Source organism: Molothrus ater, chromosome 5 (assembly GCF_012460135.2).
Source record: "Molothrus ater isolate BHLD 08-10-18 breed brown headed cowbird chromosome 5, BPBGC_Mater_1.1, whole genome shotgun sequence".
In the NCBI taxonomy this organism is placed as follows: domain Eukaryota; kingdom Metazoa; phylum Chordata; class Aves; order Passeriformes; family Icteridae; genus Molothrus; species Molothrus ater.
Genome location: NC_050482.2, coordinates 62,119,263 through 62,135,931, shown reverse-complemented (window position 1 = coordinate 62,135,931; position 16,669 = coordinate 62,119,263). Strand labels below are relative to the sequence as shown.

The 16,669-nt window shown below is 39.8% G+C and overlaps 1 protein-coding gene across 5 annotated transcripts in view; it reads left to right on the top strand.

The window, feature by feature from the left end:
* Positions 1-16,669, top strand: part of KIAA1549 (KIAA1549 ortholog) — a 142,200-nt gene that overhangs the window by 85,662 nt on the left and 39,869 nt on the right. For all 5 annotated transcript variants that reach the window (XM_036400161.2, XM_036400162.2, XM_036400160.2 and 2 more), the window contains exons 7-10: positions 2,584-2,643; positions 5,163-5,308; positions 11,684-11,861; positions 14,428-14,612. In XM_036400161.2, the coding sequence (XP_036256054.1) occupies positions 2,584-2,643; positions 5,163-5,308; positions 11,684-11,861; positions 14,428-14,612 (569 nt within the window). The remainder of the gene's footprint in view (positions 1-2,583; positions 2,644-5,162; positions 5,309-11,683; positions 11,862-14,427; positions 14,613-16,669) is intronic.

The following is a 16,669-nucleotide window of genomic DNA, read 5'->3' as shown; positions in this document are numbered from 1 at the left end:
GCAGAAATATTTGGCATTTTTTTCTGGGTGGATTTTAGATCAGGTTTTAAAGTCACAGTGTGTTGCTATTGCCCACACCCCAGTATCTGCATGGAATCTTACTTTTCATTTAATGCCTTCTCATTTCACAGCCTGCCTTCCCTCCATGCTTTCTACTACTGTTCTCTGTTGATCAGAAATAACAATGATCAACATGACACCAGTTGTATCCTGCATGGTCCCACACATCTGTAAGAGAGAGAGAGATCCTGGGAACATCTGGCAGTGGCCACACTGCCTGAGTGGTGTGCTTTAGACTGCTCTTAGTAGGTCTCTGGTGAGCAGGTGACCCTTTCCCTTTTCATTCAGCACCAAATCGATGCTGTTACACGGTATGGTGCTCCAGGGCTGCCTGTTGGCATCTCCTAATGATGCCAGCATCTACTTCATTAATGCATCCAGAGTCATTAGCAGACCAGCTGCAATCTAGCTAATAATTGCATTTTGTCTATCCAGCTTCCCCCTCAGAATAACAATCAGTCAGTGCTGTTTGTAATTGTTAGTTCCAGAGGACATCAGAACTCTTGCAAATTTGATCTTGCTGCAAGTGCTGAGACTCCAGATGAGCCCAAGGTCTGTGTGTCAGTGAGACACTAGAGTGACCTGTGGTATAAGAATTGGAACCTGGATTGGCTGACTTCTGGCAATTCTTTGTCAGGTTTTAGAACCTAGTCTTAGTTGGCAATGATCACAGCACATCTTCCTTTTCAATGTCAAGATTTTCTGCTCAAGTTGGTTTATTTTTAAGTTGCATTAATTCCGTGGAAAGTTTAAACGAATAGTCACCCAGCAATTTGCATGAATTAAATCATTTTCAAGTACTAATTAGAAAAAGTGTGAAGAGCACAGTAAGTATTGAAGTGAAACATGATTTTGGGTTAAAGAAGAGAAAACTCAAAATTGCTAGGAGTTCAAAGCATTATGGTCACTGGAAGGTTTTTGATTTCCTTATCGTGCTCTTTCCATGCATTGGAAAACAACAGAATCAGTTTTCAGTTTAGTTTATGCTTTTTTTTGTTCAGCTTCCATTTCTAAATGGAAGTAAACAATTGCATGACTAGAGTAAATAGAATTTCAGTCTAAAAGCTACAATCAGTAGAATCGAGTATCAGGATGCCAAAAATAAATGGGTGTGTTTAAATGGACTCTGAGGTGCTTTTTGCTTGTCTGAGAGTTTTGGAAATTTAATGCATTGTGATCTGTTGCATAGAGGGCCAGTGTTTCCTGTTCAGAAAAAAAGGACTATGTTCCAACACCCTTCTGAATAGTAAGTCACAGAGTACCCAGCCCGGTGGTCATCTTGAAGCTAGTGCTGCTATTACTGAAATAAAGGTGGAATAACCAAATTTTCTTTTATTTTTTTCTTCCAGTAGGAGTTAGTTATAAATCTGTGAAAATAAAAGGTAAAATGTAACTAATGATTCTTTTGCTTTTACCTTAAACAAAAAATTCCTAAGCTTTTTAATGGGCAAAAGAATCAGATTTTTGGTACACTGACAGAGAATGGCTTGTCTACAAATTCTTGCATCATTAAATTAGAAAAACTTCAATTTTCTACTTCCCTGAAATGTGGAGTAGTGGCAAACTAGTCCACAACTGTAGACATCTTTGTTCTAAATTGATCCAGCATGGGCCAGGTCATTTAATTGTTATGTGCTGTGTTTTTTTCTGTTCATGAAATGGTTTAAAAATTAACCTTTGTATAATGCTTAGCAAACTGCATCTGGATTAAATATTTTGAGAAAGTTAAGACCATTCCATTTCCTTATTGCCATAGTGAAGCTTAAGACTTCCCTTGAGGAAACTGTTGGCCCAGCCCCCATCTTCACTTCTTTCCCAACATGTCTTTACTGCTCTCCAGTGGAAATCTTGGGAAAAATCTTATCTATACTGAAGTCAGTAGAAATAGACTGTTTTCCTTACTGGGGCAAGGATTTCCCTCTAGAGCAGAGCTTTTTTTTTTTTTTTTTTTGAAAAATTGAGAAATTAGGAAAACTTGAAGCCACCAAGCCAAGCAGAAAAGCCACGAGGTTTGTCTGTAGCAGTGTTATTTGTGGGTTTTGTAAAAAAACTGCACGTCTGGAACACAAATCATATATGTTTAGTTCTCTGCTTTACATTTATTGTTTCCTTGCAGTTTCTGCCTCAGAGCAGGTCTTATTTTCATCCTGAGACACTCAGGAGGTGCCTCACTGCCCTTTGAGCGAGAGTCTGATCCTGCAGCTAGCTCAGTAAGAGTCACAGCTCAGACAGTGAGCTTTTTAATTCCTGGGAGCAATGAGCTCGGTGCAGCAGCTTGGAGTCTTTCACGTAATAAATCTGACTGTTTCACTTAGCTTCTTTTTGTTAGAGACAAACTCAGCAGTGTACATTGGGAGCACTTCCCTTGCTATTGTGTCTGCATTGCCTCAGGAGCAGAAGTGCATCTGTGTAAATAAGATGCTTGCTGACAGTATAAATTATGTAGTGGCTTCTGGTTTTGTGTACGTTGTTTAGAAAACTGTTCTTATGGATGTTTTTCTTCCATTCTGTTTTTTTCTTCAGCCTTTCATTATCCTAAGCTTAATGTGTCCCAGTTGATGAAATCTTCCTGGGTGAGAACAGGTATGTATGGTCTCTGTGAGTAAGTAAAAGTGCAATTAGTTTTGGTAGTGGGATAACTAGCCTGCATAAATATCAATAGCTTAGGGGTGCTGCATTTTTATGAGGTAATAACATGTCTGAGCTGAATAAATTCTAAAACCAAAGGCCCAGTGACCTGAAATATCTGGGAAATATAAATCCCTGGTCTAGAATTAACTACTGAAATTCCTTGGTAATGCACACAAAGCACTTTTTGTCTACAAGGCCGTTCATTCTTAGTGAAACAGCTCAGACTGTCAGGCATAAAGTATCTACTCTGCATGTTGTCAATATGCCACATTGATTTTTAGGTATCTATTTTAAGTGAAAATTAAATTTTTATTTGTGTGACACTTTCTACCAAAACATGCCCAGAAAAAAACAGAGAGAAAATAGATGAATTCTGAGTACATAAAAGAGTTTCATGACATTTCATTGATCTCTTCTGATTCGTTCACAGACGATCCCTCCCACCAAAGTCTTCTGAGTGTTTTATTCTGTAATTTACAGATGTGCTTGAACTGTCACATTTAGGTGCTCAAAGGGTGTTGAGGTTGCCTCCCTCCTGTAGGTCTTACCTGCTGCTTTTAAGCCTGATTGGTGAGGAGGCTTTGCCTACCAAACTTGTTCTTAGGGTGCAGGTGCCCCACTGGATACTCTTGTCTTCCTGCAGCTTTTATCACCTCTAGTTCACCTGTTGTATAGACTTGCTCTTTTTTCCAGGTTTCCCCATCTCTTCCCACTAGTCACCACTTCACTCTTTAAGCAGGAAACCAAATTGCACCTCAGTTTCTGATGTCCACATGGTTTGTTTCAGAGAAGAAAGATTTAGAATTTCAGATAATGCTCACTGATGTGGGAGAATCTCCTACATGTGTCTCATAACCAGTGGCATCCTTCCTTAGAGATTTGTGTTGGCTTTTTTGGCTCCACCTGCTCCCTCTCTTGCTCAGCTTTAGGATTGTCCATTGCTGCTGAAAATTCCCTTAGCTCCTGCAGTAAAAAAAGGCTTCTTCCAGCTCTAAAATCACATTCCCTTGGGTTTAAATAAAGTTCTGCCTGTAAGATTTTGAAAGCAAATTGCAGCAACTTTTTTTTTTTTCCCCTGCAGAGGAATTTTTTGTAGTCTCAGTTCTTGCAGGATTCTGGGAAGAGCTGGTAGACTTTGGCTGAGTCATTGCTTTCAGTCAGTGTTTTGTATTTTAAGGGTAATGAATCACGACATGGGAAAATGATAGAATCTATGCATGTAAAGATTTTTTAATATCAAATTACCCCGATATCCGTGCATGTATCCCAGTAGTCATAAAAAGCTGGGATATACAGTGTTCTCCCTCTGTTGTAGAATACAATTCATGCTATTAAACATAATTTATTGATACTGAAATCCAATACACAGGCAAGAACAGTTTTCTGCTTGGTGTATATAATAGCCTTAGGTCACTGTCTGTTTTGCTATTTAATTCTGAGATACTTAGTCTGTGATTGAATTCAGAAGACAGATACTGTTGATCTGGGTGAAAAATCATGAAAATGTTTCCTTTTTCTGACATCTGCAGTGAAATCTTCAAATTGAAAACGTGGCTTTAATAGATTTGTTTAAAATTTTAAAAATTTAAAATTATATTTAATTTTTTTTATCTAACTGGTGGCTTTTTATTAAGCTCTACACTTAAAAGAATAAATGTCCAAACACAGAAAAAGCAGCTTTTAAAAATTAGATATATTTTTAGTGGAGGAGAATTAAAACTGAATTTATTTGATGCAGTCAGCAGTGAGTTGGTTTGCTGTCCTGGAGGATTGTTCAGTTGGATCATTTGAATGACTACTGCTCCATTCACTCCACATTTCTCTAACTGGATGCCATTTTGCTAGTAAAAGTCCACCCTTTTTTTCTTCTTCCTTCAGGGATTCCTCTCAGCATTAGCTGCCCCAGTGACCCAGGGTACCTGGTTGCCAAGTAAGCAAGGCTGCAAACCATTTTTTTGTGCTGTGATTGGCACACTTGTTAATCTTATCTGGGGGAGTTGCACTTGAATACACAGCTTCATTCATGTGCTGCTGTTCTACTTTTTCTCCAAGAACCTTGCCCTCCCCATCCCCAGCTCAGTATCACTTCTGAACACAACACTTTTGACTGCAATTAGTTGAAGCAGACGATTTAGACTAAGTTTTCTCTTTTAGCAGTTTTTAAAAATTCATTGGATGGATGCTCACGATTTTATGCCTTTTTAGAATTTAAATAGTTTCCTTAATATCCTGGATCTGTCTAGCCTGGTTAAGGTTCCAAAAAAATCCTCTGCCTGAATTTTTTCTTCCCCCAAATTAACCAAATGTGTCCCTTTTCAGCAAGTAACCTCCACCTGAACAGGTCAGGTGCTCTCGAATTATCCCTGAGCTGTCCCAGGGTGACTCAAAGCTTGTAATTGAAGTTGTGGAGAAGAAACTGAGAAGTTTTACTGATGAATTTGTTTTCTTGGGCTGTTTTCTGTGCCATGCAGTTCTCCTGGGTGTGGTTGACCAGCGCATTCAGGAGGAAGTGTTCCGGGCTGAGATGGAGCGGAAACTCGCTCACCTGTTCAACGAGGCTTTGCTCAGAGGCAGGATCTGGAGACGGGCCAGCTTTGCAGGCAGCAACATTGTGCAGGTACTAAGAGGATGAGAAATAAAGGATAATAAATTACTGACTTATTTAACATGAGTGTTAACAAAGTGCTCAGGTTTTGAGTTAAGAAATATAACTCAAAAGCATGCGTCACCTTTAGCTAGTTGGTGATACTTGTGTTTTGCACCCAAAATATGGGTCTTCTTTCAGGCACCACATATGTCTTTTAAGCTAAACATAACAAATGCAAATAACTGATTACTAAAAACTTCTGATGGCTTCATAGAAACAGCAGTGAAAATTGTTTTACCAATGTCTTGCTTTAAAAATGTTCTGTCTTGTTTGGCTTACATGAAATGCCTAGCAAAAGGAGACAGGATGATCATCTGAAAAACACTTATCTTCTGGGACAGCTACTTCACAGCTCTCTGAGATGTTTTGGCAGTGGTGGAGAAATACAAAGTAGAATCATGTGTGGCTTGGTGCAGCAGTAGAGTAGTACATTCTACCCCTTAACTTCTTATTTGCTGCAGTACTCCTGGTTACAGGGTTGGATTTCAGGTAAAAATGATTATTCATACCAAATTTTGCACACATAGCAGCTTCTGTTATCTGAATTCCAGTGCTGCTTTAGAGTTTTAGAGTCACAGGTGGATTTATTCGCATAGAGTCCAAGAAGACTTTACTATTTAATTTAAAGTTTTAAATTCTGATGTGTTCTTTTTAGTCAGTTCAACAATCTGAAAGCCAGAGTACTTTTTTAATGGCTCATCTTCTTAAAAATTACCATTTCCAACTAATTCATTGACAGTTGGTTTACCTCCCAGATGCCCTTTTTGCATTTCAGACCTATTGTCTTTATTTAATTTAATCCTATGGTTTTTGCTACCACTTAAATTTCCAGATGTTGGGCTATTCTTACTTCTGCTTTCCTGTCTCAGAAACATCTGTTTCAGTAATAGAGATTTTATTTTATTTTTCTTCTGTACAGCTTCGAATTGCTGCTAATAGGTGTCTGCTTCAGATCTCCTATTCCCAGCACCTCTTATTGCACTTTGTTCATTATGCCTTTGTCCTCCTTTTGCATATAAATTAAACAAATATTCCTTATGTTGCTAGTGAAGATACCACAGCCTATAAAATGTGTATGTTTAGATTACAGTTTTATGACTTTGCACAATAAAGCTCAGGTAGTTTATTTTTTCATGCACAAAATTATAGGCAGATCCTTTTTAGATAAGGAGTGGTATTTTGGAAAGTGAAAGTGCAGCATTTTTTTCTTTTGACTTTGTGTTATGTACTGGGACATAAGATAAGGTCTGCAGCTCATGTTCCAGACAGCAGTGCTGCTCATTTATGCCACTTAATTAGTGCAAAGAGCCTGCCAACTGCTGGCTTTGGGCAGAGGAGGGTTCTATTCATTACAGTCAGCACATCCTACCATCACAGGGCTTCTCCAGGTGCTCCCAGCCCACCCTTTCAGGTGGGGTTAGAGCTGAACAAAGGAGATGTGGAGGGAGGGAGGCTGAAGAGAAACCTTGCAGTGAAGTGTGTGTGCTGGGTGTGCTCAGAACAGCAGGTACCTGCAGGTGCCACAGCTCCTTGGTGCTGCCTTGGCAGGATGTTCAGGTGTGTGGCAGGTGAGACAGCCTGAGAGGCTGTGGTGTGCAGCTGCAGTGATGGTGAGCTCCAGACTGAAGGATAGTTCCTTTCCAGGATGTTCCCCTGTTAGCTGAGGATCTTGTCCATAGGCATCTGCCATAAACCTTTTACTGCTGTTAATTCTGTTCCTCTTAGCCAAGTTTATAAGCTGTGTTTGTATCTTCTGGGAGAGTTAATAATGTTTCTTGTGCTTAAATTCACATTTTCCTGCGCACAAATCAATGACTGCTATGATAGTAGAGCATAATACAGTGAAAATAAGAAAAAAAGCTGCCAGCACCAAAAGTGTTGCACAGTTTTAACAGAACATGTTTATATATCCATTAAAGACTAGACTCACATTTCACTTGCCTTGTGACCCTCTAGACTGGAGTTTTTCCTGAGGTGAAATATATTTATAGTGTATTGAAATGTGACATTTCTAAGCTCTGTGGAAAATCAGGACTGCAGGTCAAGAGGTGAAGCAATTATTTGTGAATGTTACTGCAGGCATATTAGTTTCCTTTCACGTGCTCAGGAAATAGAAGTGATACCTTTTGAGGTTTAGATTTCATTTCTAAAGGCATGTGTTAGTACCTAAGAATGTGAAAAATTATGCTTTAAGCCTGGGCAGTCTGAAGAAGAGCTTTGGAGGGTACCCAAATAGCAGGCTTTCCCCTCCTGTTTCACTGTCTGTGCTAACAGGTGGCACTCCATGATAAAAAGAGAAAAAAGTCTGTAACCATTATGTACAAAAACCCCTGCTGAAGCCTCACACCTAGTTGTTGTACTTCTGATATTTCCACTGATTTTTGTGTGACATTGTATTAATATTTCACAGAGTAGGTCATACATATTTTCAATGAGCATCTTCCGTTGCTGCAAATTTGAAGGCATGTGCTTACTGTGGCTTGCATTGCATCTGCAGACATCTGTGCTATATTTATATTTTAATAGCTACAATATATATTTTATTATATCAAAGTTTACTATAATAACTCATTACATTTTTTAGGAATTAGAGGGCTTAATTGTAGTTTAAAAATACAGCAGCAGCTAAGAAAAAAAATAAATTTTCCTTTATTTCAACATGCTTTGTCCTTTGAACCTAATAGAAAGTGAAAAGCTGATCCTAGTGAATTAAACAAAGAGCAATGTTCTGATTTAAAGAACATGTTAGGCAGCATTTTATTTGCAATGTGTGTGAGGAGTAGCAGCTTATGAGAGAGAGAATGCAATGACTGAATTGAGCTTTTCATTAAGGCAAAAATTTGTTCTCGTGTTTTTCTGCTGACAGCTTGTGTGTCTCTCCTGGCTGAGGAAAGCCTGTCTTGCTGTGAGTTTTGAGGTTTATAAATAAAGGCTTGCTGTGAGTTTTTAGGTTTATAAGTGAAGCCTTTGGGCACTGCTGCTGCTTCACCTTTTCCTCTGAGGCATTTTGCCCCTCCAGCAGCCATCCCAGGCAGCAACTGACCCCTCCTGTCAGGTTGCTCACAGCCTGCTTGTACCTCTGTGTGCTGACCACAGTACAGCTTGAATTAATTGCCCAGACACTAAAATCCTACTCTTAATAAGACAGAAAGAGCATCTTTTTCAATTATTTTTTTCCAGTATGATGAAGGAAGGCAAGAAAAGGAAATAATCCTCCTGCACGAGCCCTGGAGATGCTGTGTGCATATCTGCTTGTTTCTCAGTAGTGCTCATGCCTTCCAGACCCTGAAACAGCTCACCAGGCCTTCCTTGCTCCTGTGGGGATTGCTGACCAGGACATCCCACTGGCTGCCCAGGACTCTGAAAATGCCTTGGAAACTTCCCCACCACTTGTATTTCCGTGCCTGAAATTACCAACTAGATTTTGTTACCAAGGCAACTCTGTTCACTGACCTATGATATTCACTTGAAAACACTTTTTAAATTAAATTTACTGACACCTGAACACAGTTAAGCCTTTCCTCTGTGGAGGTTAAATGCACATCTAGTATCAACAAAGATGGTATCATTTATGTACACAGGAGTTGAATTAGTTTTTTCTCCTTTTTCTTCCCCCCCCAACTTTCTGCATTTAAAATTCTTCTATCTCTTCTCTCCCTATGTCATCTCTCACTGCCAAAGTGTAAATGTAAAATGCTTAAATGCTTCCTTACGTGTAGGCTGCTTTGCTGGATGGCTGGCAAATACTATTTGTCTCTGCTTGCATTCTTATCATTCTCAAGGACAGAGACTAAAGCAGTCTGAAGCTGCACAAAGAGTATAATTTGGAACCATGTGTCACAAAACTTAGAATCCAGAAACTCTGTAACAAACAGGCACAGTGACTGTGTGCCTCAGTTCCTTGACCAGATTTAAAAGAGTTCAGGCCAGTATGCCATTTCCTGTGTTCCAGCAAACTCAGAGGCTAGTTACAAAAATCTGTAAGGAAAATCTAGATGAAAATTGAGGTACTGCTATTGTCACAGGTACACTGGGTTTATGTACAAATCTAACTGTCTTGTATTTGCTCCCAGACTACCCTGCTAAGCACCAGCTTTCCCAGAATAGAAATCCATAACCATCTCCCCATGGTTTGGAAATTTTGTCTGCAGCTTCTCTCTGTGAAGCTTCTCTCTCTGTATGGTGTGAGCAGTCATAAAATACTGTGTATTCAGAAGAAATTATTTCAGATAAAATTTAGCTTAAAATAGTGAGTTTAGTTCATCAGCACTAGCCTGCACCTCCACTGAATTTTTTGTGCTTGTTCTCCTGTTCTCTGTACTGTGCTGAAATACCTCCAGCTACTTATTCCTTTCTCCACTCTCACTGTTCTCACTCATCCCTGTTTCTCAGCATAGGGAGCCAAATGCTGTTGTTTTTAATTCTGTGTTAAAATTTGTCCAGTTTCCATTGTGACAACTTGCACCGAAATCTTGTCCTTCTTACCCTCTGCCTTTTCTAAAGGCAGCTGTGGAGAAGTTCCTTTGTTAACCCATACAGGCAGCTTGGTACCATGACCTGATATGTGTAACACACATAATTATACTCCTTGGATTCTTCACAGGCTGTAAAATATATGACAGCTCAGTTTAAGAATTTTCTCATTTTCTCTGATTCTCTGGCTATGCACAGAGGAGCTTCATAAAATTAAAACTAAGAACTCATTGATTTTCAGTCCCACATGGCCTTTCAGCTCCCTCACCCACCATGTGAGTTAGGTGCTGTTTGGGAAGGTTTCGTCTGTGCTGGGAGCAGATACCAGTCTGTACATTCTGCTGCACTGTGCACTGAAATCAGGCTGTGGCAACCCTCCTGAAGCAGATGTAATGTAATATATAATACAAAGCTGTGGGCATTTGTTAACGAATTCTATATTTGAGGTCAGTGAGGTTTTCAGTCAGGTTTTCCCTTAGCTGGTAGAAGAGGGAATGGTGTTCAGGTGAGCAGCAGCATCATTTAATGGGTCCTGTTAGCAGCTCTTGCTGCATTTCAGAGATCTGCACATTTTTCTGCTCTATTTGTAGATACTCTGTTTCTTGCATCAAATATGGCTGATACTGAATGTTACTTTTTGCTTTCACTTGATTTGTCCTAGAAGATTTTTATGACAATTGTGCTTTCTCTTGTTTTGTTTTTCTCTCATCTTTTCTTTTTTTTTAATATACATATATTTAGATATATACATCTTGTTGTTACCATTACTGGGAATTCTTTTTTAGGACATGTTGAGTTGCTGTTCCCCAAAACCAGAACATCATTCCTCTTGAGCTAGAAATTGTACTTCTTTCCTTCAACATGATTTGTTTAGTTGGAAGCTAGGAAAGAAAACAATATAAAGATTTGCTTTTGTAAGCCTCACATGCAAACATTTATGTGTTTGCTTTACTTTAGGCCTATGGGCAGTTTCTGAGATTATAATTTATTAAGTATGTACTTCATAGCAGAAGGATAATTCTGAAGGAAGCAAAATACTCCGCTCTATTTACGTCAATTCCTTCCAGAGCCCTTCAAACTCTTTAAAAAAAAAAAATCACATACCCCTTACTGTTTATCCTAATTCTAGTTTGAGCTCACCATTACATGGTAAATGGTTAAACAGAGGAGAGTCGTTATATAAAAAGATGTAATTTTACAGGAATTCAAAGTTATGTGGTTCTCATATGCAATGTAGATGTTTGATGGTTAGAGAGTATCTACAGGGCTTCCTCATAGCATGCATTCTTTTGATTATTAATGTCTTTAGATGTAGGTAGGAAGAATTCCTTCCCACAGCGTCCAATACATTCCTTCCTGAAGAAGGGTGGATGCCAAGGGGAGCTGTGTGCAGGATGAAGATGATTGTGCAAGTGCTTAAGTTGAAACAGAGCAAACAGTTTTATTTGATGCTAACAGAATATTCACCTGTGTAGCTGCTTAACATTTAGAAAAACTGGAGCAAAGAGGTGTGTGTGTTATGGCTAACAAATCAAAGTTAGAGTAGGCATTTAGAGAAGGGAAAAGTGCAGTCACACTTCTTCTAACCAACCATTGCTAAAGGCAGTAGAAGCTTCCAGGGTGGCACAGTGTTGGCGTCTTTAGAGTGAAAGCAGTTCTCTTACTTACCAGATGTGTACATTTTTATGATTCAAGTAGTGGGGAGAAAAGGAAAGGTTAGTCATAAAAATATATTTTTTAAGGGATCACTTCCCTTGAAATTTTCCTTTCAGTTACAACAGAGGAGAGAGAGTATGAACTCTTAAGACAAAATGTATGGGAGCTCCAAATAAATACAACTTAAAATGTAAAAGCTTTGCAATTTCTTTTCAGATTGTGAACGTGTCACGCTTAGTTGGTGTTGATAACCCCGTGGAGCTGATCTATTTTGTGGAGGACCAAGATGGGGAGAGGCTGAGTGCTCTGAAGTGCTCAGACCTGATGAACAGAGTGGACATCCAGCGGGCTGCCATCATCCTTGGGTACCGCATCGAGGGCAGCGTTGCACAGCGTAAGCCCTGTCCCATCCACACCTCTGCCAAGCCCTGTCCCATCCATGCCACTGCAGAGCCCTGTGCCATCCCCACACCTCTGCCAAGCCCTGTCCCATCCATGCCACTGCAGAGCCCTGTGCCATCCCCACACCTCTGCCAAGCCCTGTCCCATCCATGCCACTGCAGAGCCCTGTCCCATCCATGCCACTGCCAAGCCCTGTCCCATCCATGCCACTGCAGAGCCCTGTGCCATCCCCACACCTCTGCCAAGCCCTGTCCCATCCATGCTACTGCAGAGCCCTGTGCCATCCCCACACCTCTGCCAAGCCCTGTCCCATCTCCACCACTGTCAATCCCTCTGCCATCCCCACCTCTGCCAAGCCCTGTCCCATCCCCACACCTCTGCAGAGCCCTGTGCCATCCCCACACCACTGCCAAGCCCTGTCCCACCCACACCACTGCCAGCAAAGGCAAACTGGAGGGGTGGCTGTACCTGAGCAGGTTATGGCACTGCATGGTGCCCACTGTTGCAGTGCTTTGTTTTTGGGGTGCTGCAGCTTTGCCACTGCTGAGGAAATGAATTTTAGCAGCCTTGCAATGAGCTGTGCAGTGCTGTTTTGCCTCTCTGAGCTAAGGGTTGCAGCAGGGTCCTTAAGCCCAGCCTCACTGCATTCACAGTGTGCTTGTGCTGGAAAAGCACAGTGCTGACTAAAGACCTTCCTGCCATGTTCATGTCATCCTGGCTAGGCCAGTATTTACAGTTTGTCTTGTCCAGGAGCTTGGACAAACCCCACAGTTGGGAGATGGGAGTGCATGGGTATGAAATGGGTCTTTCCTTTGGTTGAGTGTATTCTAGTTTTGAGTGTTTCCTTTAGCAGTGTATTCTAACACCAGTCAATGCTTTTTTGTCTGAATTATTTTTTCTGTGAAAGATGTACACTAAGGGTAGTTGGGGCATTTATTTCTTCTGTGGAATATGATTGACCTTGGTTTTACTTGTTTGTCCATCAGCAGTATATAAGCCATATGATCTTTAAATGAATATAATTTAAAAGTAATGTGATTTTTTTTACTAGATACCCATCAGAATAAATAGGATAGGTCATGTAAACTCATATAATTACTTCATTCAGGAGGCTTGGTATATAAATAATTAAACCCATTTTCAGTTAGTAGCGAGACAGAATACCTACTCAAAATTCCGTGTTACCTTTAAGTTTCTTTCCTAATTGTATCTGAGGAAGAGACAAGTATGATCTGCAAAATACCTCATTGGTATGAATGCTTAATTACCTTTTCTCATTTCTGTGCAATATGGAGGTGTGAGTTACATGGTACCACAGGGTATTTTGCCAACAGAACAAGCATGTGTCTGAGATTTAAAATTCTCTGCAGAAAGAAAAGAAAGAAAATAGTAATAATTGTACCATCTGTATATGTTCCTACATTTTGTCCCTCATTAAAACAGTTGTGTACAGATAGGTCAATAGCTCATATACGTCTCCTCAATATCCATAAATGGACTGTAATGCTGGTTAGACAGAAGTGAAAAACATTGCAAGAATAAATGCTCTTTACAAAAATGATAAATGTTGAACAAATTTCATAAAGTGTTCATAGCTTATAGTGCATGTTGAAACTTTTTATCTTTGACTTGTCATTTAAAAGTTCTTCTAAGAGTCACAGATTCATAAAAATCTTTAAGTGCTTCTATTGGAAGAAACTAGACCAAAAAAAGATTTTTTTTTTTTGGTAACAGAAAACATAATGCCAGAAATGAACTGTTAGATATCTAAACCACAAGAATTCTATGTTCTTTAAGTTCTAGGCTCATCACTGGAATGATTACTAATAAAATGATAAATAGAAAAAAAAATAGAAATACTCTTTTTACCTTAAAAACATCATTTTTACAAAGTACATAAATCTAGGAATGTATTATTGCTATGATTTTTAGTCCCATAATTAAGCACTGTGCAAAATTAACAAATAAAAGTTTTTCATTTATTTCAGTTTACCTTTTGCAAGAATAACTTGTTTGATTACACTTCCCAGCAGTTGTTTTCTGCTTGGGGCCAAAGGATCTCACACTGACAATAAAACAGAGAGAAGAAAAAAAAGTAATCAGCAAGGCAGAACTATACACCTTGTGGAGGAGGTTCAAATTGGTTTTGATAACAGAATGTTAAAGAGAAGAGGCAGCTGGTAATACTGCCTAAAGCAGGGAAAAGGCAGCAGTGTTGGACAGTCTATCTCACCTTTGCTAGTGGTAATTTTTTTAGACCCATTTCACTGTGTCAGCTTAGTTTTGGGTTACAGGATGATGTGGCAGAAGAGCCATTTTCATTAGTATTTTAAGTAAGCTCTTCAGAAGGTGGGCCAGGACAATTGATCTCCTGCCCCATGCTTCCTGAGCATGACATCCCTTAACTTACAGTGGTATGGCATTTCCTGTGATGTGCAGCTGGTTTCTGATAAATTCCTTAACTAGCATTTACAGGAACATAAAAATACATAACCTTGAAGTGTCCTCAGTTGGAAATATAACCATGTACTATTGCTATGTTCCTTTTCACTTCACAGCTGTGGAGAGGCTGAAGGAGCCCACGTCAGAGACTCAGAACAGCAACCTCTGGATTATCGTTGGGGTGGCAGTCCCAGTTGCTGTGGTGCTCCTGATTGTTATTATTTTATACTGGAAACTGTGCAGGACAGACAAGCTGGAGTTTCAGCCAGACACAGTGAGCAACATTCAGCAGCGACAGAAGGTAAACGGGGAAGCTGTGCTGAGAGGAGCTGGGGTATTCTAAAAACAAGGAATGTGAGACTCTGGGGAGCACCTGGCATCCTTAACTAGCATGTGTAAAGACAGTTTCAGAGCATTCCAGTTTAGAGGGGAAAAAAAAGAAGGAGGGAAGCAGTCTAATGATAGTTGAAGTTAAGAATCCCATAGTGTTTTATTTATTCTCCTGGGTATTTGATACTGCATTAGATAGATCCATCCTTCAGAAATGTGGGCACTGAGGCTGAAAGGAAATCGTCTTTATCACTTCATTTCAAGGCTGTGGCTGGGACTGAATAAGAAGAAATGTACTGAGTCTTGAGTCACTGACCTTGTTTTCCCCAGAAGGCTGAATTTTTCTTTGGAGAGTTTCTGCTAACCAAATCTGACAGCTAAAGTGCACCACCCATCATACCTCATACTGGAACTAGAATTTGCTAGAACCTGTCCTGGCTCCTCTATGTTCTGCCAGGGCTCTTTTTGTTGCAATTTTGAGAACCTGTTGCAGTACTAGGACATAAATTAGTGGATCTGTGTGTGCCTGCATAAGTGAGTTTGTTGGCCAGTGTTGTTTAGGATAGTGAGAAATTCAGTACTCTTGTCCTTTTCTTGCCCAAGAGTGTAAATCAAAAAATTTGTGATCCAGGTTTTTCACAAAGGATGTATTCAGTAAAAAGAATGATAAAGTGCCTGAAAGGCTACTTTATTTTTACAACCAAAGAGAACCTATGTGTGTCAGAAATTCTTGTTACAGACTATACCTTCAGAAGCATTAATAAAGGCAGAATAATCTGCCTGTGCTAATCCTGTGGTACTGCAGTCACGTTCTGCACTGTGACCTTGTGTTCAATCACACAGTTTTCTCCATAACAAGCCTTGTCTGTACACCATGCTCTCTTTTCAAGATAATTAATGATGTGAAAGATGAGAGAAGCAGAAAGCGCTCACACTTCCAAAGCAGTCAGAACAAATCAATAGCAACTTCCACTTGTCTTGTGACTGAGAACTGTGTGTTGGAATCCAGGCTGGCAACAAGTGGTACCCTTTGATGAACACCACCCCCTGGTACCTTGTTTCACCTCTGCTGGGGGAATATGTAACACACGTTTTTGACTGAGGAAGTTCCCCACAGTAGTTTTGACTAATTTGAGAAGGGTCATACAAGAGAGGGCTGTTACCCTCAGTACTCTGTTTGATCACATTTTCTGTTCCTCTCTGCTAGCACAAGCTTTTTTGTAAGGAAGCGGTTGGTTGTACTGACTGTAAGGCCAGAAACATCTTTCATGTAATTACTTCCTTTTAAGAAAATGGCTCAGCTGCTTTTCCCCACTGCTTCCACAGTATTCTTCATCTTAATCATTCATGAGTTAGAAGCCTCAAACTTGTTTATATTCAGGTCTCATTTTGGATTGCCTAGGGAACCTGTCACTTTGCCTTCTTTGGGGGAAGTTGCTGTAAGCAAACTAGAAAGAACCAGTAAGGACATCCAGCTCAGTCCTTGTGCCACTGGAGGTAAAGCCATAAAAAGTGTCTTAAATTTTTATCACTTTGCACATCAAGCAACTGGAAGAACCTAGTTTGCAGACCATTTCCTCCTTTGCCTGGAATAAAAGCAGTACTCTGGCTTCCTTACTATCAGGCTGTCATTGGGATTTCATGTCTTCAAACAGTGGGTTGGAATTCTTGGTCAGAATAGGGTGTATTCAACCACCCCCTGAGACCCCCAGACACTCAAAACAGCATTGAAATTATTAGGGACATTTGATCTGATCCTTTAAATTTTTGATCTGCCCTTTAAAATTTTCTATGTATTTTATACTTTTTATTAGAGTAAATGCAAAGAAGTAATCAAAGGAGTGTCATCATCAATGGTCTGGGATTTATGTCTATAAAAATGGACTAGGCTTCCTCTTCCTCACCACAGCCACATTTCCATTCTCTATTTTCAGAGCTTGACCTTGGTACTGAAGGAAGGTGAAAGCCTGCACTACGTCTGTAAATAGAAAGATATTTAGATTAAAGATCTGAGTTTTTCTCTTGGAA